The 25,512-nt window shown below is 35.3% G+C and overlaps 2 protein-coding genes across 2 annotated transcripts in view; one reads left to right on the top strand and one right to left on the bottom strand.

Annotated features, from left to right (window-relative positions):
• LOC137638485 (uncharacterized) overlaps positions 1-25,512 on the bottom strand; it is a 242,497-nt gene that overhangs the window by 185,554 nt on the left and 31,431 nt on the right. The window lies entirely within an intron of this gene.
• LOC137638484 (uncharacterized) lies at positions 7,654-23,124 on the top strand. The gene is made up of 5 exons (XM_068370577.1): positions 7,654-7,818; positions 20,184-20,852; positions 21,158-21,247; positions 21,664-21,840; positions 22,467-23,124. The coding sequence occupies exons 1-5, from the start codon at positions 7,816-7,818 to the stop codon at positions 22,965-22,967; spliced, it is 1,440 nt and encodes a 479-aa protein (XP_068226678.1). The 5' UTR covers positions 7,654-7,815; the 3' UTR covers positions 22,968-23,124.

The raw sequence follows: 25,512 nt of genomic DNA, 5'->3' as shown, positions 1-25,512 counted from the left end.
CTACCAGAGTTTCCCAAAGGATGAAGCATGCACTAGGGTAATTGAGGTAAGGGTCTGGATATTTACTTCTGTGACAATATCCTGCAGCATGGTCTCCCATTAGAGGCTTCTCCTTGGCCTGATACTGAGCTAACAATGCTCTGAAAACCTATTTGAGTTGTGGTGGAAGCTACCATTGGCTTCACTACGCTCTCTCTAACACAGACTGGTTTGATGAGAACTCTGACACTACAGTATACTATACCAATTATTTGAACAAAAATCAAAATTACATACTGTATATCTTGCAAAGCCTCTTCATCTGCATTGGCCAAAAGATGGTGGCACGTCGTCAAAAACCTTTGCTGCAGAGCTGCTGGTGAGTAGAAAGGGCTGAGAAATTCAAGCATTTTCTGACCAAAATGTTTAGAATTCCACCAAAGCCATTTATGGATGTTAGGAAAATGCAATCACTCTTAATATTGCACCAAAACAGTGTAATTCAGTTGGTGAATTCATTAATTGTGCTCTGCCAACTTTACCACTAATCCAGGACATCAACAAGCTTCCAGGATTTCACAAAATTCCAAGTGCAATAAAAAGCATGAAATGAGGCAAAAGATGCAATTTTGATGGCCTTCCTGGAGAAATTTCAAGCAAGGGAGCTACCTGCTCAAAATGAAGCAGCACAAAAAAAAAAAAAAAAAAAAAAAAAAAACACTGCTACAGCACCTGAGGCCTTTTCTTTCTATCCGCAGCAAGAAGAATACTAGCTAGAGTTATACTCTTGCACTTAACTAAACATTAACCTGAATCTGTACTACCAGAGACCCAGTGTGAGTTTTGGAAGGTACGAAGGACCATCGACATGATTTTTAGATAGATTCTACCGACCTTTCTTGGCTTTTGAAGCATTGTTCCACAAGCTCCTATGGAAGATACCTACAGCATGTGTTCCTAGCAAATTTCTCAAAATATCTAACCTACTGTGTTTCATTCCAACTCCAACATGGAAGGAAAAGTTACTGTTTACATTTTGGAATCCTTATCCTTCACTGCAGAAATAGAAGTAAAGCAGGGTGATGCTCTGGCCCCTTTCCTTTTTCAGTTTGTCCATCTCCAGAGTAATGATTTTATTGCAGCAAAACCTTAACGGATATGGTTGACCTGAAATTTGAGCTACCAAATTTGCCAACAACTCCTTAGCCAATGCAACACATTTAAGACACCCATCTTCAACGTATAAGGGACTTCATTTACTGGTAAATACAAGAAAAAATATTAGTCATAGTACAACATGTGGAACAAAATCAGAGTATGCCCATCTTCACAGATGATGATGCACGGCTGCTGCAGGTGGCGCTATCTTTAAAATACCCCGTTAGCATCATTCCATCTACTTTTGAGATCGACGAAGGTATGCTGGATAAAATAAGCCGAGATTCACTTGCCTTTGGCAAGCTATGGACTACGGTTTTTTTATTCCCCAGAGTAAACACCTGAGACTAACCAGTACAATCCAATTACAAAAAGAAGCATACATCTAAACTCTACACTATGGAACATTTTTAACAATTCCTATTTGTTGAAAATAATGGGATTCACCAGGAAATGTCGAATGTCACTCGTACATATTTTAGAACAACCAGGATACACAAATAGCAACCAGCTCACAAAACTAAGCTGGTTTGGTCACGTGTTTCGTATGCCTTAATAACAGCTCCCGATACAAATTTCATACGGAAAATTAAAACATTGCCCCTGAGGAAATGTAAAATTCCATAACCTTACCTAAACCCGTCTTCCCCTGTCTTGGGGTAGAGGTCTCCTGTTGAGGGTACACTCGGGTGCACTATTCTTTCTCATTTCTCCTCCTTATGTTTTGTTAAGATTTTCATAGTTTATATAGGTAATATTTATTCAAATGTTGTTACTGTTCTTAAAATATTTTATTTTTCATTGTTTCCTTTCCTCACTGGGCTATTTTCCCCGTTGGGGCCTCCTGGGATTATAGCATCCTGCTTTTCCAACTAGGGTTGTAGCTTAGCAAATAATAATAATAATAATAATAATAATAATAATAACAATAATAATAATAATAATAATAATAGCAACTGTATCGTCCTTCCGGCATAGCCTGAAGAATGATTGTTAACAGCGATGTCACTGCCCTGGAGCAGGGGGAACTAATGAGCATCTTACCTCAACAAGGGAGCAGCGACACGCTGTAAAAGAGGTTTTCGTAGCCACAAATCCTCATTTGACATTTTCAACACGTGGCAAGGTTGAAGATATGCAATAACCGCATTTAGCTGCTATTAATGAACTTTCAATGTCATCAGAAACGATGGACAGCTGATAGTTAATTAATGATATTCTTGATTATAATTATCATCATCATCATTATTATTATCATTCAGTGGCCACATTCCTCTTGGTGAGGGTAGCAGAAACTCTTCAGCCATGTTAAGCAGCTCTCCTAGGAGAAAGTCACTCTCAAATCAAACCATTGTTCTTGAGTCTTGGGTAGTGCCAGAGCCTCGGTACTATGATCTTCAACTGCCTTGGGTTAGATTTCTCTTGCTTGAGGGTACACTCGAGCACACTATTCTGTCTTGTTTCTCTTCTTCTTGTTTTTTTAAGATTTTTTTATAGTTCATATAGGACATATCTATTTTAATGTTGTCATTCTTCTAAAAATATTTTATTTTCTTTTTTGCCTTTCCTCACTGGGCTTATAGCATCTTGCTTCTCCAACTAAAGTTTTAGCTTAAAAAGTAATAATAACAATAATAATAATAATAATAATAATAATAATAATACTGATGATGATGATGATACTATTATTATTATTATTATTATTATTATTATTATTATTATTATTATTATTATTAGCTAAGCCAAAACCCCAGTTTGAAAAGCAGGATGCTATAAGCCAAAGTGCTACAGCATGGAAAAATAGCCCAATGAGAAAGACCAACAATAAATAAACTACAAGAGAAATAATGAACAATTGAGATTTTTTTTTCTAACAATAACATTAATATAGATCTTTCACATAAGATCTATATTAAAATAAAAACAAGAGGAAGAGAAATAAGATAGAATAGCATGCCTGAGTGTACCCTCAAGCAAGAGACCTCTAGGGCCTGGTCATATTCTATGTAATTACATGATGCAGATATAGTAATAAAGGCACAAAATATGTTGAGGAAATGAGAATTTTGTCTTGGAATAAAAAGACTCTGTTAGTCTTCCCAGAGCCAAGAACTTCCTTGGCCCAGCTCGATTCAAATCTTCGAAAGTGTCCTTACCTTTTGTTAAGTCAAGTGTTGACAAACCGCACACTGAACATGAGTATGACGTCGTGTTGTAGTGATATTACTATTATTATTTTTACTAGCCAAGCTACAACCCTAGTTGGAAAAGCAAGATGCTATAAACCCAAGGGCTCCAATAGGGAAAAATATCCCAGTGAGAAAAGGAAATAAGGAAATAAATAAATGATGAGAATAAAATTAACAATAAATCATTCTAAAAACAGTAATAACGTCAAAACAGATATGTCATATATAAACTATTAACAACGTCAAAACAGATATGTCATATATAAACTATAAAAAGACTCATGTCAGCCTGGTCAACATAAAAACACTCGCCCCAACTTTGAACAATAAACATAATGATACAGGTAGTAATAGTGACATTATCTTCATAATCAAAGCCATTTTTCACCAGAACCAAAAAAAAAAAAAAAAAAAAATCAACAAATGCAGCTGTTTTTAGTCCACCGCAGGACGAAGGTATCAGACATGTCCTTGTTCATGTATGGGGTTGGGCCAGTTTTCACCACCTCACTAGCCAACTACAGATTGGTGAAGGTGGGAGACTTTGATCTGAACACTCACAACAAACCAACCTAACATAAGTGCCCTTGACTAATACAACTTTGCTGATCATGGCGATACATACATACATATATATATATATATATATATATATATATATAAATATATATATATATATATATATATATATATATATATATATATAGTGTATATACTTATTGCTGTCCTTCGAATCGAAGACGACTTCTGCTTCGCTGTGATGGGGATGAAGTTAGATCTGTTGTCGTTGGTGCTATCTTGCATGGTTGTGAAGACCAATTCTGGATCCACACACTCTGCCACACAACTGGCAAGTCAGGTCTGGGTTGACCGGGGGTATCCAATCTCGATGGTTTTGTCTTCTCTCCCTGCGCTGTTGTCTTGCCTGGTTCCGGGTGTCTTCAAGTTGATTGACTCCAGCTTTACAGAGTGAGCGCCATAGGGGTCTGTCAGAGGCGTTCATTTCTAGTTGCTCAGGTTGTATGTTACACTTCTTGAGCGTAGCTTTGATGTTGTCCTTGTACCTCTTTTTCTGACCCCCTGGATTACGCCGAGCTTCAGGGAGCTGACTGTAGAGGACCTGGCGAGGAAGGCGATGTTCTGGCATATGGATGATGTGGCCGATCCACCTGAGTAGTTTTTCTGCCAATGTGGATTCTATACTCAGCAGGTTTGAACGGTGGAGAATTTCAGAATAAGGTACTTTGTCTTGCCATGTGAGCCCTAATATACGCTAAAGACAGCGAATATGGAATGCCTCAAGTTGTTTTATATGTCGACGGTAAGACGTCCAGGATTCTGCTCCATATAGCAAGGTGGACATGCAGACAGCTCTGTACACAGCTACTTTTGTTTCTGTCTTAAGGTGGTGATTTAGGAAGACTCTGGACCTGAGTCGGCCGAAAGATGTGGAGGCATGATTTATCCGGGCAACTATTTCCTCATCAATATTGTGTTTTTTAGTGAAGATGCTTCCAAGGTAGATGAAGCTATCAGCTTGTTTGATGGCTTCCCCATTCAGATGAAATACTGGGGGATCTCCTGCAATTATTTTCTGAGATAGGATTTCAGTTTTGTTGATGTTAACTTTGAGCCCCATGGCTCAATAAATTGATGAGACAATGGTAAGGCTGCGTTGGAGGGCATCTGGTGAGTGAGCCACTAGAGCGCAATCATCTGCATATTAGAGTTCCATTAGATGTGTCATTGTTGTTTTTGTCACAGACTGGAGGCGCCTAAGGTTGAATAAGTTTCCATCTAGTCGAAACTGCACTTTCAATTGATCTTCTTCGTTGACTTGTTGGTGGCTCAGGAGGGTGACTGCAGTGAGGTAGATGTTGAATATCACTGGAGCCAGGACACATCCTTGTTTTACTCCAGTTTCTACCCTGAAAAGTTGTGATTTACAACCACCCATACTTACACAGGCTTGCATATCATTGTGTAAGTTTCTTAGAATGTTAAGGAATTTCGGAGGTACTCCAAATTTAGAGAGAGCACTCCATAAAAGGTCTCTGTTCACCGTGTCAAAGGCCTTTGTTAGATCGATAAAGGCTATGTGAAGATCACGGTTTTGCTCATGGCATTTCTCTTGTAGTTGTCGGGCCACGAATATCATGTCACAAGTACTGTGTTCTTTACGAAAGCCACATTGCGTCTCTGATAGTACATTTTCTGAAATGTGTTTGCAAAGTCTTGCAAGCATTATTCTTGCCAGGATTTTACTTGCAACGCCGAGCAAGGTGATGCCTCTGCTATTGTCATAGAGGGAACGGTCCCCTTTACGTTTGTAGATGGTGACAATGTCTGAGACAAGCCACTCATAGGGGACTTCTTCCATGTTCCAATATGAATAGCAATGGACTCAGATTGCTCTCCTTATGCTCAGAACACAACCTAGTCATCACTAACACCCTTTTTCAGCTCAAAAACAAGCACAAAACTTCGTGGATGCACCCAAGGTCAAAACACTGGCACTTAATTGACTATGTCATAATCAAAAAGCGAGACCAGCAAGATGCCATCCAGACCCGTGCAATGAGAGGTGCCGAGTGCCACACAGATCACAATCTAATACGTGCTAAGCTCAAGCTAACCATCCGTCCTCTTCTTTCTCGCAAACGTCCCTCAAAGAAATTAAACATTCCTGCTCTGAAAGACACCTCTACTCGGAACAACTACCGTCACGGGATAGCAAGAAAGCTGGCTGAGATCCCTAACATTGATCCAAACAACATCGACAATGAGCTTGACTCTGAGTGGACAAAACTGAAAACTATAATTCAGGAAAATGCAGAAGAAACCCTTGGCTTCTCCACACGACGTCATCAAGATTGGTTTGATAACAACGCTGATGGTATACATGACCTAATCACAGCAAAAAATAAAGCGCACGATGCATGGCTCTCACAACCTACTTCTGTAGCTCTCAAAAAAAACTTCCAACAGCTAAGATCAGAAGTGCAGAAAATACTCAGAGACATGGAAAATAACTGGTGGAATGACCGTGCAAAAGAAACTCAATCATACGCAGATGCAAATGATCAAAAATGGTTTCTACAACTCTATTAAAATTTTATATGGCCCAACGAAAAGTAGTATAACTCCTGTTCGCTCTCTAGAAGGAAACCTCCTAAAAAACAAACAGGAGATAATAGATCGCTGGGCACAACATCTCAGCTTGATCCTTAACCAACGAAATCATGTAGAGCCTAATATCCTCAACAACATCCCTGATGTCCCTCACCCAGAAATCCTAGATACCAACCCCACTTTCCCAGAAACTATACAAGCCATAAGGGCCATGAAAAACAACTATTCAAGGAGGGGGGCTACTTACTTCATCAACATCTCCACAAGCTTATTCTCTCTATATATATACATATATATACACACACATATATACATTATATATATATATATATATATATATATATATATATATATATATATATATATATATATATATATATATATATACATACATATACATATATATATATATATATATATATATATATATATATATATATATATATATATATATATATATGTCTACATACATATATATATATATATATATATATATATATATATATATATATATATATAGGTGTGTGTGTGTGTGTGTGTGTTGTGGTTCCAATAGAAAATGCTTTTGAATATGAACGAGGAATCATTCACCTATCATCGTTCCTTCCCTAAACCCCCCCCCCCCCCCCAACACCCATGATCCGGACCCATTTACCCCATTTCAAACTCGAGACGGCCTTGGTCCTAACCCGTATCGAACCTCGATATAAGGACTGAAAGGTGAAATCTTTCTATATTCACAGCCGATTTTACAGCTGTTCATACGAGAGATGTATTAGATTTACTCAACTGCATATAAATATGTAGATTCTTAAAGGGAGAAGCGAAGTGTCCGTTCGGTATGAGTAACGATTGCACAGCGTCGTACGCGTAGGAACCATGACTCGTTTCCCATAACAACGAAACGTAAATTCACATTCCTTCCTGTGCTTGTTGTAAAATCGATAGTGATGTATTTTCACTCCCTGTCTATCTATATCATCTGTTTGAACATCTATCTTGTTTTTACAATAAAAAACTGACTACGAAAAAACTGACTACGAAATCTCTTGTAGAGTTAAAAAGCGGAAATCAGATTTTGTATGCGTTCCAATTCCGTTCGTTGAAGTAGCTATATCTATCACGCCCTCTCCCATCCCTAACACAGTGACTCCCCGAGAATCTCCCCCCCCCCCCCCCCCCCCCCTTATGAGTGTCTTGGTGTCTGTCCCGACTCACAGTTAGATCGGTCTCAGTTTTTTCACTACTCTTCAGTCAGTTCTAGTTGCATTTGCTGTTTGCAGAGAGTTTCTCCTTAGCAGAACTTCAATCATACGACATTATCATTCTGAGAAGAGGCAAAAGATAGGTGACGACAATGGTAAGTCTTTGCCTGTTCATCATTGTCTTTGTGCTTATGATTATATGTACTGTGTATACTAGACAAATCCCAGTCATGAATTTACATGGCTGAGGCCTTTGTCCTGCAGTAGACATGAAACTACTGCATTTGTTGTTGTACAGTTGTGTGTACATACATACATACGTACATTATATATATATATATATATATATATATATATATATATATATATATATATATATATATATATATATATACATTATATATATATATATACATACATATGGAAAATATATCATATATGTTATATATATGTAATACACACACCAAAAGTGCAACTAAGAAATTACAAAACAGAGAAAGACTGATAAAAGTTCGTCCATCACATAAGAAAGGAATACCCATATACTAAACTAATTGCACTGGCTAGAGAACGGACTGGTGCAATGACACGTCTAATTGTTAGAACCGGACGACCAAAATGTCAAGGGGAATTGGTACAAATTGTGCAGCCAACAAATCGTGTCGACATGAGAATAGTTAAAGATGGTTTCAAGTTATTGGAACCAAGGTGTACATTGACTGTTGGTTTTAGAGCTCTCAGCTATGATGTTCCAGAACTATACAACAAACTCCCAATAGAAATCGGAAGATCTGAAGACATTATATCAAGTCCTTCAGAAAGAAGCCAAAAACTGACTTATCTAAGTGCTTCGATTATGTGGATTTGAAAATTAAAGTGATATACTGTTTGTTAAACTCTCAAAACCTAAGAATGTATACGACAAACAAATATTGTAGGTCATGTAGGCCAGTTTCCATGTGTGATAGGACCAGGAAAACAGCCAAGTAATTAAAAATCCAGAATTCAACTGGAATATATTATACACCAGAGTCTGAATCAACTTTTTATTTCTCTTTACGACCGAATGGTCAAGTCACATTTACCTTTATTTATGATCGACACTAAGGTTCGAGTCCTTCGAAGGGCAGAAGTACTTAACATAAAAGCTATTTCCCTGTGGGTCTGTTATCCCTTTGGAGAGTGAATTCAATATAAAAAAACATTAAAACAATATCAATATGTATTTATATGTACTGGACTTGAACGTTGGTTTTGTGAAAGGTTGACATTGGTAAATGTGTAACAATATTCTACAAGTTTTTGGCTGATTATACATACATTATATATATATATATATATATATATATATATATATATATATATATATATATATATATATGTGTGTGTGTGTGTGTGTGTGTGTGTGTGTGTGTGTTTGTGTGTGTATATATACATATATAAATTTCCTAGTTGCAATGTATTCTTTCCGTATGTTATTTTAATATTTAATTTAATTTTAGGAAAATGAAGTTGCATGTATGGTTTCACCTTGCTTTTGTTTATGAAAGGCAGATTTTTTTTCCCCAGAGATCCAAATTTTGTAAATAAAGCTACGTAATCAGTCATATTAACGCGAGATAAAGTTTTGAATATTATCAATGAAATCTCTCGGTTGACAGTTTCAATATCAATTTATGTAATGACGCAAAAAAAAAAAATTCATAAAATCTACTATAGGAAATATTTACCGTGGCGCCATTTGTCGTAACCTTGGTGAGGTATGTTTATCGAGATGTGTTTTCATTTTATGTATTTATTTATTTATTTATTTGTGTATATATTACATTCTGATCATCATTAGTCTACGAGTTCTATTAGAAAGTCATCAAACCCAATGTAAATACACTGATAAACCATGTTTTTCTGGGAAAACATAAGCAAAAGAGTCACCATTATTTCAATCCCGTTTTCTATGATGACTGTGCTCCAAATTGATTTGATTATACAGTTAAGGGGATATCGACAACCCCAAGGTAATCCCTTAACCTAACTTATGCTTGCGAATACTTATTGTGGGGATACTGCAAATCACCCCCCCCCCCCCCCCACCCGCCCCCTTTACCTTACACTAACAGTGAAAGACGATTAAAGTGTTGTACTTACAATATTAGAAGCCGATGAAGACTTATTCCGGCACAAAAATCTTCTGTCTCCAGACGAGACCACCGGGTCATCTTGCTATCAGATAGTAAGAGTTCTTTGAAGTCATTTAAACGTTCTCATAAACTCAATAACTCATGAATTTCATGTTATCACACGGTAAGAACCACTTACTCGTCGTTCTCAGAAGCAGGATTTATTAAGGGATTCAGCAACCCCAGATCTACGTTCAGGATATGGAATTAATGCAAAGAGAGTAGCATCATCTGCATATGCAACAAGCTTGTTTTCTAGACCAATCCACATGTCATGTGTATATAGTATGAAAAGTAATGGGCCAAGAGCACTACCCTGAGGAACACCAGATATCACATTCCTATACTCATTATGGAGTGGAGTAGATTGGCCTTTCCTTATAAAAAAAGGGGGGGGGGGCGGGGCTTAAGGCTCTATCTTGCGAAAGAGGCATCAAATTCAAAAGGAAGATTAGTAATGGGTGATAGTGATTACCTGAGAAAGAATGACGTCACGGATATGATTGGCAACTTGGGAAAAGAAAGCTAGTTATGGTTCATGTTTTCTTTTTTTTTTGAGATTGTACGTTGATGCAAGTTACTTTATTATTATTATTATTATTAGTAATGATTTTTATGTTGACCAGGCTGACAAGTGTCTTTTTATAGTTTATATATGACATGTCTGTTTTTGACGTTGTTAATAGTTTATATAAAACATATTTGTTTTGACGTTGTTACTGTTTTTAGAATGATTTATTCTCATCACTTATTGATTTCCTTATTTATTGTTAATTTATTCTCATCACTTATTTATTTCCGTATTTCCTTTCCTCACTGGGCTATTTTTCCCCATTGAATCCCTTGGGCTTATAGCATCTTGCTTTTCCAACTAGGGTTGTAGCTTGGCTACTACTACTACTACTACTACTACTACTACTAGCTATGCTACAACCCTAGTTAGAAAAGCAAGATGCTATAAGCCCAACGGTTCCATAAGGAAAAAAATAACCCAGTGAGGAAAGAAAATAAATGAACGATATAAGAAGTTATGAACATTTAAAATAAAATATTTAAAAAATAATCAACAGCATTGAAGCAGAAGACTACGTAAAGTTATTTACAGACCCAATTTAACATGAAGGAAAAGATGGTATAAGCTGAGTTTTAATTTTCACGAAATATGTGCTGACATTTTAACTCGTAAACACCTTACATGTTTCTCCAATTTAATTAAAATAATCTTTGCTTTCTTAAATGAACATTCCTTGCCAGTTAAATGTTCCATTTGCACCATTTTCCTTTTGCAAAATTCCAATGTCTTGTAGTGTGACATTTGCACTATTTTCCTTTTGCAGACTTCCAATATCTTGGAATGTAACATTTGCACTAATTTTCTATTGCAGACTTCCAATGTCCTGGAATGTAAAATTTGCACTAATTTTCTTTTGCAGACTCCCAATGCCCTGGATTGTGATATTTGCACCATCTTCCTTTTGAAGACTTCCAATGTCCTGGAATGTGACAATTGCACCATTTTCCTTTTACAGACTTCCAATATCCTGGAATGTGACATTTGCACTAATTTCCTTTTACAGACTTCCAATGTCTTAGAATGTGACATTTGCACTAATTTTCTATTGCAGACTTACAATGTCCTGGTATGTGAAACTTACACTATTTTCCTTTTGCTAACTTCACTATTTTCCTTTTGCTGACTTCCAATATCTTGGAATGTAACATTTGCACTAATTTTCTATTGCAGACTTCCAATGTCCTGGAATGTGAAACTTACACTATTCTCCTTTTGCTAACTTCACTATTTTCCTTTTGCTGACTTCCAATATCTTGGAATGTGACATTTGCACTAATTTCCTTTTGCAGACTTCCAATGTCCTGGAATGTGAAACTTACACTATTCTCCTTTTGCTGACTTCACTATTTTCCTTTTGCTGACTTCACTATTTTCCTTTTGCTGACTTTCAATATCTTGGAATGTAACATTTGCACTAATTTCCTTTTGCAGACTTCCAATGTCCTGGAATGTGAAACTTACACTATTTTCCTTTTGCTGACTTCACTATTTTCCTTTTGCTGACTTCACTATTTTCCTTTTGCAGACTTCCAATATCTTTGAATGTAACATTTGCACTAATTTTCTATTGCAGACTTACAATGTCCTGGAATGTGAAACTTACACTATTTTCCTTTTGCTAACTTACACTATTTTCCTTTTGCTGACTTCCAATATCTTTGAATGTAACATTTGCACTAATTTTCTATTGCAGACTTCCAATGTCCTGGAATGTGACATTTGCACTAATTTTCTATTGCAGACTTCCAATGTCCTGGAATGTGACATTTGCACTAATTTTCTATTGCAGACTTACAATGTCCTGGAATGTGAAACTTACACTATTTTCCTTTTGCTAACTTACACTATTTTCCTTTTGCTGACTTCCAATATCTTTGAATGTAACATTTGCACTAATTTTCTATTGCAGACTTCCAATGTCCTGGAATGTGAAACTTACACTATTTTCCTTTTGCAGACTTCCAATGTCATGGAATGTGACATTTGCACTATTTTCATTTTGCAGACTTCCAATGTCTTGGAATGTGACATTTGCACTAATTTCCTTTTGCAGACTTACAATGTCCTGGAATGTGAAACTTACACTATTCTCCTTTTGCTGACTTCACTATTTTCCTTTTGCTAACTTCACTATTTTCCTTTTGCTGACTTCCAATATCTTGGAATGTAACATTTGCACTAATTTTCTATTGCAGACTTCCAATGTCCTGGAATGTAACATTTGCACTAATTTTCTATTGCAGACTTACAATGTCCTGGAATGTGAAACTTACACTATTTTCCTTTTGCTAACTTACACTATTTTCCTTTTGCTGACTTCCAATATCTTTGAATGTAACATTTGCACTAATTTTCTATTGCAGACTTCCAATGTCCTGGAATGTGACATTTGCACTAATTTTCTATTGCAGACTTCCAATGTCCTGGAATGTGACATTTGCACTAATTTTCTATTGCAGACTTACAATGTCCTGGAATGTGAAACTTACACTATTTTCCTTTTGCTAACTTACACTATTTTCCTTTTGCTGACTTCCAATATCTTTGAATGTAACATTTGCACTAATTTTCTATTGCAGACTTCCAATGTCCTGGAATGTGAAACTTACACTATTTTCCTTTTGCAGACTTCCAATGTCATGGAATGTGACATTTGCACTATTTTCATTTTGCAGACTTCCAATGTCTTGGAATGTGACATTTGCACTAATTTCCTTTTGCAGACTTCCAATGTCTTAGAATGTGACATTTGCACTAATTTCCTTTTGCAGACTTCCAATGTCTTGGAATGTGACATTTGCACTAATTTCGTTTTGCAAACTTCCAATGTCCTGGAATGTAACATTTGCACTAATTTCCTTTTGCAGACTTCCAATGTCATGGAATATGACATTTGCACTAATTTCCTTTTGCAGACTTCCAATGCCCTGGAATGTGAAACTTACACTATTTTCCTTTTGCAGACTTCCAATGTCTTGGAATGTGACATTTGCACTAATTTCCTTTTGCAGACTTCCAATGTCTTGGAATGTGACATTTGCACTAATTTCCTTTTGCAGACTTCCAATGTCCTGGAATGTGAAACTTACACTATTTTCCTTTTGCTGACTTCACTATTTTCCTTTTGCTGACTTCCAATATCTTGGAATGTAACATTTGCACTAATTTTCTATTGCAGACTTCCAATGTCCTGGAATGTAACATTTGCACTAATTTCCTTTTGCAGACTTCCAATGTCTTAGAATGTGACATTTGCACTAATTTCCTTTTGCAGACTTCCAATGTCTTGGAATGTGACATTTGCACTAATTTTCTATTGCAGACTTCCAATGTCCTGGAATGTAACATTTGCACTAATTTCCTTTTGCAGACTTCCAATGTCTTAGAATGTGACATTTGCACTAATTTCCTTTTGCAGACTTCCAATGTCTTGGAATGTGACATTTGCACTAATTTTCTATTGCAGACTTCCAATGTCCTGGAATGTAACATTTGCACTAATTTCCTTTTGCAGACTTCCAATGTCTTAGAATGTGACATTTGCACTAATTTCCTTTTGCAGACTTCCAATGTCTTGGAATGTGACATTTGCACTAATTTCGTTTTGCAGACTTCCAATGTCCTGGAATGTAACATTTGCACTAATTTCCTTTTGCAGACTTCCAATGTCATGGAATATGACATTTGCACTAATTTCCTTTTGCAGACTTCCAATGTCCTGGAATGTGAAACTTACACTATTTTCCTTTTGCAGACTTCCAATGTCTTGGAATGTGACATTTGCACTAATTTCCTTTTGCAGACTTCCAATGTCTTGGAATGTGACATTTGCACTAATTTCCTTTTGCAGACTTCCAATGTCCTGGAATGTGAAACTTACACTATTCTCCTTTTGCTGACTTCACCATTTTCCTTTTTCTGACATTTGCACTAATTTCCTTTTGCTGACTTCCAATATCTTGGAATGTAACATTTGCACTAATTTTCTATTGCAGACTTCCAATGTCCTGGAATGTAACATTTGCACTAATTTCCTTTTGCAGACTTCCAATGTCCTGGAATGTGACATTTGCACTAATTTTCTATTGCAGACTTCCAATGTCCTGGAATGTGACATTTGCACTAATTTTCTATTGCAGACTTACAATGTCCTGGAATGTGAAACTTACACTATTTTCCTTTTGCTAACTTACACTATTTTCCTTTTGCTGACTTCCAATATCTTTGAATGTAACATTTGCACTAATTTTCTATTGCAGACTTCCAATGTCCTGGAATGTGAAACTTACACTATTTTCCTTTTGCAGACTTCCAATGTCATGGAATGTGACATTTGCACTATTTTCATTTTGCAGACTTCCAATGTCTTGGAATGTGACATTTGCACTAATTTCCTTTTGCAGACTTCCAATGTCTTAGAATGTGACATTTGCACTAATTTCCTTTTGCAGACTTCCAATGTCTTGGAATGTGACATTTGCACTAATTTCGTTTTGCAAACTTCCAATGTCCTGGAATGTAACATTTGCACTAATTTCCTTTTGCAGACTTCCAATGTCATGGAATATGACATTTGCACTAATTTCCTTTTGCAGACTTCCAATGCCCTGGAATGTGAAACTTACACTATTTTCCTTTTGCAGACTTCCAATGTCTTGGAATGTGACATTTGCACTAATTTCCTTTTGCAGACTTCCAATGTCTTGGAATGTGACATTTGCACTAATTTCCTTTTGCAGACTTCCAATGTCCTGGAATGTGAAACTTACACTATTTTCCTTTTGCTGACTTCACTATTTTCCTTTTGCTGACTTCCAATATCTTGGAATGTAACATTTGCACTAATTTTCTATTGCAGACTTCCAATGTCCTGGAATGTAACATTTGCACTAATTTCCTTTTGCAGACTTCCAATGTCTTAGAATGTGACATTTGCACTAATTTCCTTTTGCAGACTTCCAATGTCTTGGAATGTGACATTTGCACTAATTTTCTATTGCAGACTTCCAATGTCCTGGAATGTAACATTTGCACTAATTTCCTTTTGCAGACTTCCAATGTCTTAGAATGTGACATTTGCACTAATTTCCTTTTGCAGACTTCCAATGTCTTGGAATGTGACATTTGCACTAATTTTCTATTGCAGACTTCCAATGTCCTGGAATGTAACATTTGCACTAATTTCCTTTTGCAGACTTCCAATGTCTTAGAATGTGACATTTGCACTAATTTCCTTTTGCAGACTTCCAATGTCTTGGAATGTGACATTTGCACTAATTTCGTTTTGCAGACTTCCAATGTCCTGGAATGTAACATTTGCACTAATTTCCTTTTGCAGACTTCCAATGTCATGGAATATGACATTTGCACTAATTTCCTTTTGCAGACTTCCAATGTCCTGGAATGTGAAACTTACACTATTTTCCTTTTGCAGACTTCCAATGTCTTGGAATGTGACATTTGCACTAATTTCCTTTTGCAGACTTCCAATGTCTTGGAATGTGACATTTGCACTAATTTCCTTTTGCAGACTTCCAATGTCCTGGAATGTGAAACTTACACTATTCTCCTTTTGCTGACTTCACCATTTTCCTTTTTCTGACTTCACTATTTTCCTTTTGCTGACTTCCAATATCTTGGAATGTAACATTTGCACTAATTTTCTATTGCAGACTTCCAATGTCCTGGAATGTAACATTTGCACTAATTTCCTTTTGCAGACTTCCAATGTCATGGAATGTGACATTTGCACTAATTTCCTTTTGCAGACTTCCAATATCTTGGAATGTAACATTTGCACTAATTTCTTTTTGCAGACTTCCAATGTCCTGGAATGTGAAACTTACACTATTCTCCTTTTGCTGACTTCACCATTTTCCTTTTTCTGACTTCACTATTTTCCTTTTGCTGACTTCCAATATTTTGGAATGTAACATTTGCACTAATTTTCTATTGCAGACTTCCAATTTCCTGGAATGTGAAACTTACACTATTTTCCTATTGCTGACTTCACTATTTTCCGTTTGCTGACTTCCAATATCTTGGAATGTAATATTTGCACTAATTTACTATTGCAGACTTCCAATTTCCTGAAATATGTCATTTGCACTATTTTCCTTATGCAAACTTCCAATGTCCTGGAATGTGAAACTTACACTATTTTCCTTTTTCTGACTTCACTATTTTACTTTTGCTGACTTCCAATATCTTGGAATGTAACATTTGCACTAATTTTCTATAGCAGACTTCCAATGTCCTTGAATGTGACATTTGCACTAATTGCCTTTTGCAGACTTCCAATGTCCTGGAATGTGAAACTTACACTATTTTCCTTTTGCTGACTTCACTATTTTCCTTTTGCTGACTTCCAATATCTTGGAATGTAACATTTGCACTAATTTTCTATTGCAGACTTCCAATGTCCTGGAATGTAACATTTGCACTAATTTCCTTTTGCAGACTTCCAATGTCCTGGAATGTGAAACTTACACTATTTTCCTTTTGCTGACTTCACTATTTTCCTTTTGCTGACTTCCAATATCTTGGAATGTAACATTTGCACTAATTTTCTATAGCAGACTTCCAATGTCCTGGAATGTGACATTTGCACTAATTTCCTTTTGCAGACTTCCAATGTCCTAGAATGTGAAACTTACACTATTTTCCTTTTGCTGACTTCACTATTTTCCTTTTGCTGACTTCCAATATCTTGGAATGTAACATTTGCACTAATTTTCTATAGCAGACTTCCAATGTCCTGGAATGTAACATTTGCACTAATTTCCTTTTGCAGACTTCCAATGTCCTGGAATGTGAAACTTACACTATTTTCCTTTTGCTGACTTCACTATTTTCCTTTTGCTGACTTCCAATATCTTGGAATGTAACATTTGCACTAATTTTCTATTGCAGACTTCCAATGTCCTGGAATGTGACATTTGCACTAATTTCCTTTTGCAGACTTCCAATGTCCTGGAATGTGAAACTTACACTATTTTCCTTTTGCTGACTTCACTATTTTCCTTTTGCTGACTTCCAATATCTTGGAATGTAACATTTGCACTAATTTTCTATTGCAGACTTCCAATGTGTTGGAATGTGACATTTGCACTATTTTCGATTTGCAGACTTCCAATGTCCTGGAATGTGAAACTTTCACTATTTTCCTTTTGCTGACTTCACTATTTTCCTTTTGCTGACTTCACTATTTTCCTTTTGCTGACTTTCAATATCTTGGAATGTAACATTTGCACTAATTTGCTTTTGCAGACTTCCAATGTCCTGGAATGTGAAACTTCACTATTTTCCTTTTGCTGACTTCCAATATCTTGGGTTGTAACATTTGCACTAATTTTCTATTGCAGACTTCCAATGTGTTGGAATGTGACATTTGCACTATTTTCGATTTGCAGACCTCCAATGTCCTGGTATGTGAAACTTACACTATTTTCCTTTTGCTGACTTCACTATTTTCCTTTTGCTGACTTCACTATTTTCCTTTTGCTGACTTTCAATGTCTTGGAATGTAACATTTGCACTAATTTCCTTTTGCTGACTTCCAATACTTTGGAATGTAACATTTGCACTAATTTTCTATTGCAGACTTCCAATGTCCTGGTATGTGAAACTTACACTATTTTCCTTTTGCTGACTTCACTATTTTCCTTTTGCTGACTTTCAATGTCTTGGAATGTAACATTTGCACTAATTTCCTTTTGCTGACTTCCAATACCTGGAATGTAACATTTGCACTAATTTTCTATTGCAGACTTCCAATGTCTTGGAATGTGACATTTGCACTATTTTCCTTTTGCAGACTTCCAATGTCCTGGAATGTGAAACTTACACTATTCTCCTTTTGCTGACTTCACTATTTTCCTTTTGCTGACTTCACTATTTTCCTTTTGCTGACTTTCAATATCTTGGAATGTAACATTTGCACTAATTTTTTTTTGTAGACTTCCAATATCCTGGAATGTGAAACTTACACTATTTTCCTTTTGCTGACTTCACTATTTTTCTTTTGCTGACTTCACTATTTTTCTTTTGCTGACTTCCAATATATTGGAATGTAACATTTGCACTAATTTTCTATTGCAGACTTCCAATGTCCTTGAATGTGACATTTGCACTATTTTCCTTTTGCAGACTTCCAATGTCCTGGAATGTGAAACTTACACTATTCTCCTTTTGCTGACTTCACTATTTTCCTTTTGCTGACTTCACTATTTTCCTTTTGCTGACTTTCAATATCTTGGAATGTAACATTTGCACTAATTTTTTATTGTAGACTTCCAATATCCTGGAATGTGAAACTTACACTATTTTCCTTTTGCTGACTTCACTATTTTTCTTTTGCTGACTTCACTATTTTTCTTTTGCTGACTTCCAATATATTGGAATGTAACATTTGCACTAATTTTCTATTGCAGACTTACAATGTCCTGGAATGTGAAACTTACACTATTTTCCTTTTGCTGACTTCACTATTTTCCTTTTGCTGACTTCACTATTTTCCGATTGCTGACTTCTAATATCTTGGAATGTAACATTTGCACTAATTTTCTTTTGCAGACTTCCAATATCCTGGAATGTGAAACTTACACTATTTTCCTTTTGCTGACTTCACTATTTTCCTTTTGCTGACTTCCAATATCTTGGAATGTAACATTTGCACTAATTTTCTATTGCAGACTTCCAATGTCTTGGAATGTGACATTTGCACTAATTTCCTTTTGCAGACTTCCAATATCCTGGAATGTGAAACTTACACTATTTTCCTTTTACAGACTTCCAATATCCTGGAATGTGAAACTTACACTATTTTCCTTTTGCTGACTTCACTATTTTCCTTTTGCTGACTTCCAATATCTTGGAATGTAACATTTGCACTAATTTTCTATTGCAGACTTCCAATTTCCTGGAATGTGACATTTGCACTATTTTCGATTTGCAGACTTCCAATGCCCTGGAATGTGAAACTTACACTATTCTCCTTTTGCTGACTTCACCATTTTCCTTTTTCTGACTTCACTATTTTCCTTTTGCAGACTTTCAATATCTTGGAATGTTACATTTGCACTAATTTCCTTTTGCAGACTTCCAATGTCCTGGAATGTGAAACTTACACTATTTTCCTTTTGCAGACTTTCAATATCTTGGAATGTGACATTTGCACTATTTTTGATTTTCAGACTTCCAAAGCCCTGGAATGTGAAACTTACACTATTTTCCTTTTGCAGACTTCCAATATCTTGGAATGTAACATTTGCAGTAATTTTCTATTGCAGACTTCCAATTTCCTGGAATAATGACATTTGCACTATTTTAATTGCAGACTTACAATGTCCTGGAATGTAAAATTTGCACTATTTTCATTTTGCACACTTCCAATGTCATGGAATGTGACATTTGCACTATTTTCCTTATGCAGACTTCCAATGTGTTGGAATGTGACATTTGCACTATTTTCCTTTTGCAGACTTCCAATTCCCTGGAATGTAATATTTGCCCTATTTTCCTTTTGCTGACTTCAAATGTCCTGGAATATAACATTCGCATTATTTTCCCTTTGCAGACTTCCAATATCCTGGAACGTACAATTTGCCCTATTTTCCTTTTGCTGACTTCCAATATCTTGGAATGTAACTTTTGCACTAATTTTCTATTGCAGACTAACAATGTCCTGGAATGTAAAATTTGAACTATTTTCCTTTTGCTGACTTCCAATATCCTGGAACGTAAAATTTGCACTATTTTCCTTTTGCAGAGTTCAAATGTCCTGGAATGTGACATCTGCTGCAATGCATTCAGCCAAGAATATTGCCCCAGATTGCTGCCATGTTCTCACACACTCTGTGGCCATTGCATCGATGGAATTATTGCAACAAAAAGGAAAGTTTGTCCATCCTGCAGGAAAGAATTCGCAGCTACTTCGGCCGAAGATTTGGCCGTTAACAGAATTGTCTTGGACTTGATTATTCAGCTGTCCTCCAAGCCCATAGGATCCAATGCGTCCTCTTCCCGTGAACTTTTGACTTATTTTCGTAAGAATTGTATCAAAAAATTCATCAAAGACTATGAGGAAACTAAGGCCCAAGTTGGAGATACCATTGAAACCTACAGAGACATGAAATTTCTTATCAAAGAAGCTGATAAAGACATTGATGGATTGATGGAGACGCTAAAAGGGATTAAGATATCGCATTCTGTAATGCTGAGCAATATTGATCAAAATGTCGAACTGTTGGAGAATACATTGGAGATCACACTTCAAAGTAAAATAAAACTGGAAAACTTTGATGCTCAACTGGCTTCCTCCGCAGGCTTCACCTCAGCTGGGCCTGTTATTGATGAAGCAGAAACCGTATTCAATGAAATACAGGAAAAGATAACTCAGGATCTTCTGAAATGTGAACTTGATACAGATATTGGCAAGGTTAGTTCTCTCTCTCTCTCTCTCTCTCTCTCTCTCTCTCTCTCTCTCTCTCTCTCTCTCTCTCTCTCTCTCTCTCTCTCTCTCTAACTTTTTTAAATGTATCCATTCTGAACTACATGTAATTCACTCATCTTATAGCTAAAGACATTCCCAAAGTATTATTCATGTTTTCCATAAATTATCCAAGGAGAAGGTAAATTTTGAAAAGTTTTTTCATGAACAAATTTACCAAAGTAAATTTTCTTACGAGTGATTATAAAGCATGGTTGATATTTTTTTTTTTCTTTTGTATTTGTTCGTTACAGGAAATTCTCAACACGAAAATAAACTTGGATAACATCGTAGAAGAAATAAAAAGAAGAAGAATTCAAAATGATTCAAAAGTGATCATCAAAGTAAGATTTGTTTAATGTTCGTTATATCACTTAAAAAAGATAAAACTTTTGCAAAATGTAAAATCAGTAAATTGTTATAACAAATAAGTTACATAATGTGTACCAAAATACTTTTAACTTTCTAATAATAATCAAAACGACAGAAAATTAAATATTGAAAACTGGACAGCAACTTTAGTCAATTCTTTTTAGTGAGGCAGATTTGCACCGTCTCGCAGGGGTGCCCTTTTACCCCGGAAAGGTTTCCTGCTCGCTGATTGATTGGACAAGATAATTCTAACCAATCAGCAACTAGGAAACTTTTCCGAGCTAAAAGGGCACAAATTACTAGAGTGTTGAAGCAATATCCAGTGTTCCAATATTAGTCTTTTCAAAGACTTCTCCTTTTGCTTTATGAAGACAAGAACTTATTTCAGCCTAGTTACCTCCGGAGTTGTGGTAGTCTACTTCGACGAATTGACCCAAGACAGATCGTTGTGAAAGTGTCCAAGGGGAAACAGATGGTGGCTCAAATAGACATAGGGGCCAACCGCGTAGCCTCTTTTAGCCGTCTCACGGAAGGAATTTTACCGCCAAGATGCTTCATCCTGAAGGTCAGTTTATTTCAATATTTGAATTCCCTGGTTTTAAAACAAATTCTTTGAGAAAGTCCTTTATTAAGATTTTCGGTGATTATTACATTGTGAATAAATGTTTAAACAATGCTGTTTTGGTATGCGATCTCATTTTTTTTATGGCGTGATCTCAGTAAAAAATATGTATACTATATCAACAATGAAGTAATTACTCAAAAGTCTCTTTTTAGTTTATATATAAAAACTTTTAATGTTGTTACTGTTCTTAAAATATATTAAAATAATTGTTCATTAAATCTCTTGTAGTTTATTTATTTCTTTATTTAATAATAATAATAATAATAATAATAATAATAATAATAATAATAATAATCATTTGGATCATTAAATAGAAAAGGCAACAAAGGAAATGATGAAGAAACTTATGGTTTTTCTAAGAGTATAAATGCATGTCATTCATAAATGGAAATGAAGATTGCAAAAGTTTAACAATTAAATGTTTAAGTAGTGTATACAGTAGATAACGTCTACCACATCAATATGCAAAACATCATGTCAACACAGTCCTATATTACAAGATGAGTCTGAAGTGTATTGCGCATCAATATGCCTGTGAAGTTATTATAATAAATCTCTATTGACAGCTTGAAGACTTCCTGAGTATGCCTTCCCGAAGAGGATTCCTGGATGTGAGTTATAAAGGAACATTCCTGAGAAGAATAATCATTAAGGTAATAGATGAGGGAAATCAGGCCCTCAATTTCCTCCACAAATGCGCGGGAGATCTGGGATCCTCTTACGTCTACTCGAACTTCCGGCGTATAATCAGTTTTCCGAAGATGGAAGGAGTTTATATTAACGGAGAGTCCGGAGCAGTGTTGCCAGGGGTAGATTGGCAGAAGGAGAAAGAGAAAGATATTTATAAACAGACTACGTTCAAGGTAGGACAAGTGACTGCGGCCTTCTCGAATGATTTTGCTTCAGAGCTTTACATTCCCACTGGAAATACTGGCTATTGGACGAAAGGGAATGCTTGCTTTGGGGTGGTAGAGGAAGGACTGGACGTCTTGAGAAAAGCCCCAACTTACGCTAAACACGGGAGTGATGTGCAAGTCGTGGATTGTGGCCTTATGTTTTCTTTGTAAAACTCTTAATCTGGGACGATTTGATTTGATTATTGTAATACATCTGTAAGCTTATGTCATTATATGTTCTGTTTAGAACAATATTCATAGTTCATATTGTCATTGTTCTTAAATCTTTGCGGGATCTTTAATATGTAGTAAAGAATGTAAAATAATACTCTAATGTCTTTTATTGTATACCGAAGTCCTTTCCTGATAAGTAATTAAAATTAATTAAATTTACGTTGTTTTATATATATATATATTTATTATATATATGTATGTAAGTATGTACGTACATACATACATACATACATACATACATATATATATATATATATATATATATATATATATATATATATATATATATATATATATGAGTGTGTGTGTGTATATGTATGTATGTATCTATGTATAATATATATATATATATATATACATACATATATATGTATGTATGTGTGTGTACGAATATATATATATATATATATATATATATATATATATACAGAGAGATATCTATATATATACATATATATACATACAGATGTATATATAAATATTATATATATACATACATACGTAATTTATAAATATATATATGTGTGTGTATGTATGTATATAATATTATAATATATATATATATATATATATATATATATATATATATATATATATATATATACACATACAAACATATATGCATACACACATATATATATATATATACGATGGCTCCTGGGTCTGGGCACCAAAAATATTTATTATGGTCTCTTGTCTGGGAACCAAGCATATAATGTTATATATATTACGGCTGGCAAGCTATACAACCTCTCGAGTTCCAAATCTGCCAGTTTGTTTTTACATTAAATCTCTTACACGAGGAAAAAATACCTGAACTCTGAGACAATTATAAACTCCCAGACAGCAATATATAAAGCACCAAATATCCAAAGGTCTCTAAGTTCACTCAAAACAGAACTGGATAATTATTCTTTAGAATTATTATAAACCACCTCTTACTTAGATTCTTTAACAGGATACAAGCGAGTATGAAGTAAATACTGATGATTGAAATAATATGCTCTTTACAAAAATAAATATATTCTATATAATTTACAACACTGAAAAGAATTTACATAAAATAAATAAATCGCTTGAAATATCAAGTCTGAACAAAACTTAGATCAAGACAAAAAATGATACGATCTAAAAATTATATAATCACTTGACTTGAAATATCAAATGTAAATAAACCTTATACCAAGACAAAAGAAATAATACTTATGAAAATTACAAAACTTGACACAATGCCAACAGCACTCGCCCCGACACAATAAATTTAAGATCACCTTTGACTTTTTTTGTTACGTTTCAACACCCCATTTACGTTGGGGCACAGGGTCACTTTGGAGAGGACACACTATAGGTACTGAGAGAGTGAGGGAGGCACCTTGGCTCTTTCACAGGAGGGCTGCTTCTCTACTGCTGCTATGCAGCTCAGGGTGGTGCATGTATAAGACTTAGCTACTTCTAGAATATTCCAGGTCCGAGATCTGGAAGCGTGGGGTTTGGCCTAAGGGCATTAGGCTGCCAAAGATTACTCTCACAGACGCGTACCCATGCAACAGGGAGAAGAGCTCTCTCTCTCAGCTAACTTCGCCTACCTTTGTCCTCGAAATAATAAAGGAAAAAAGATGAACTAACACTGTGGCCCTTGAGAACCTTCAACAGTACATGGCATATAAGAATTGCATAATCTATCACAATTTGTGTTGAAATATGTGAATAGTTACAAAATTATGCAGCGTGCATCCGAAAACAAGCTCCTGTTGTTGACTTCGGCGGATGTTATCAATTTTAGACTTACCATGACGATACTTTATAATATATTTATTTGTTAACATTACTTATTGACAAATCCTATATCTTTGGTAGAAATTTAGGTTAGTGAATAAGCTTTGATTAACATTTTTTTATTTCTCACTTTAGTTTAATTTCTCTCTTTATTAATGTCTTATTTCTTGTCTGCGTACCTGACTGCCCATTCCACATCTGTCTCGTCTTTCTTCCCCTTTCTTTGTTGGTAAGCTCTATGCAAAAGAAACATGTTTTTATATTTTACTATATTATCTACTTGAACACTATGGGAAAAGTTGCAATCCAATAACACACCTATTAGATATCAAGAGAAAATTATCATAAATATTAATTCGCATGTCGCGAAGGTTTCTTAACCTATTTTGCCCTAAAAAGGCAAAACGCATCAACTCCAAGAAGGCGATTTTTGATATTTTTATATCAATGGAATCAGCAAAAAGAGGCCAATCTTATCCTGAAGGTAAATTAAGCCTGTCTTGCCCGTAAAGAGAGTTTCAAACAGGCAAAATGCATCTTTCTTTGAGTTTTTGAAAAGGAAATTTTTTAGGAATAATCTAAGAATGCCAAGTCAGACTGTAGCATTGAAGTAAAAACTAATTTTGGATTAATTTTCTATAAAATGTATTGTGCAAAACCGAAGTTTATTAGTTTTATTTCAAAGTTATTCTATTTTTTTCTATTG

This window comes from Palaemon carinicauda, chromosome 3 (assembly GCF_036898095.1).
Source record: "Palaemon carinicauda isolate YSFRI2023 chromosome 3, ASM3689809v2, whole genome shotgun sequence".
NCBI classification, from domain to species: domain Eukaryota; kingdom Metazoa; phylum Arthropoda; class Malacostraca; order Decapoda; family Palaemonidae; genus Palaemon; species Palaemon carinicauda.
Note: the sequence above shows the minus strand (reverse complement) of the source record. Positions and strands in the feature narration are given on the sequence as shown.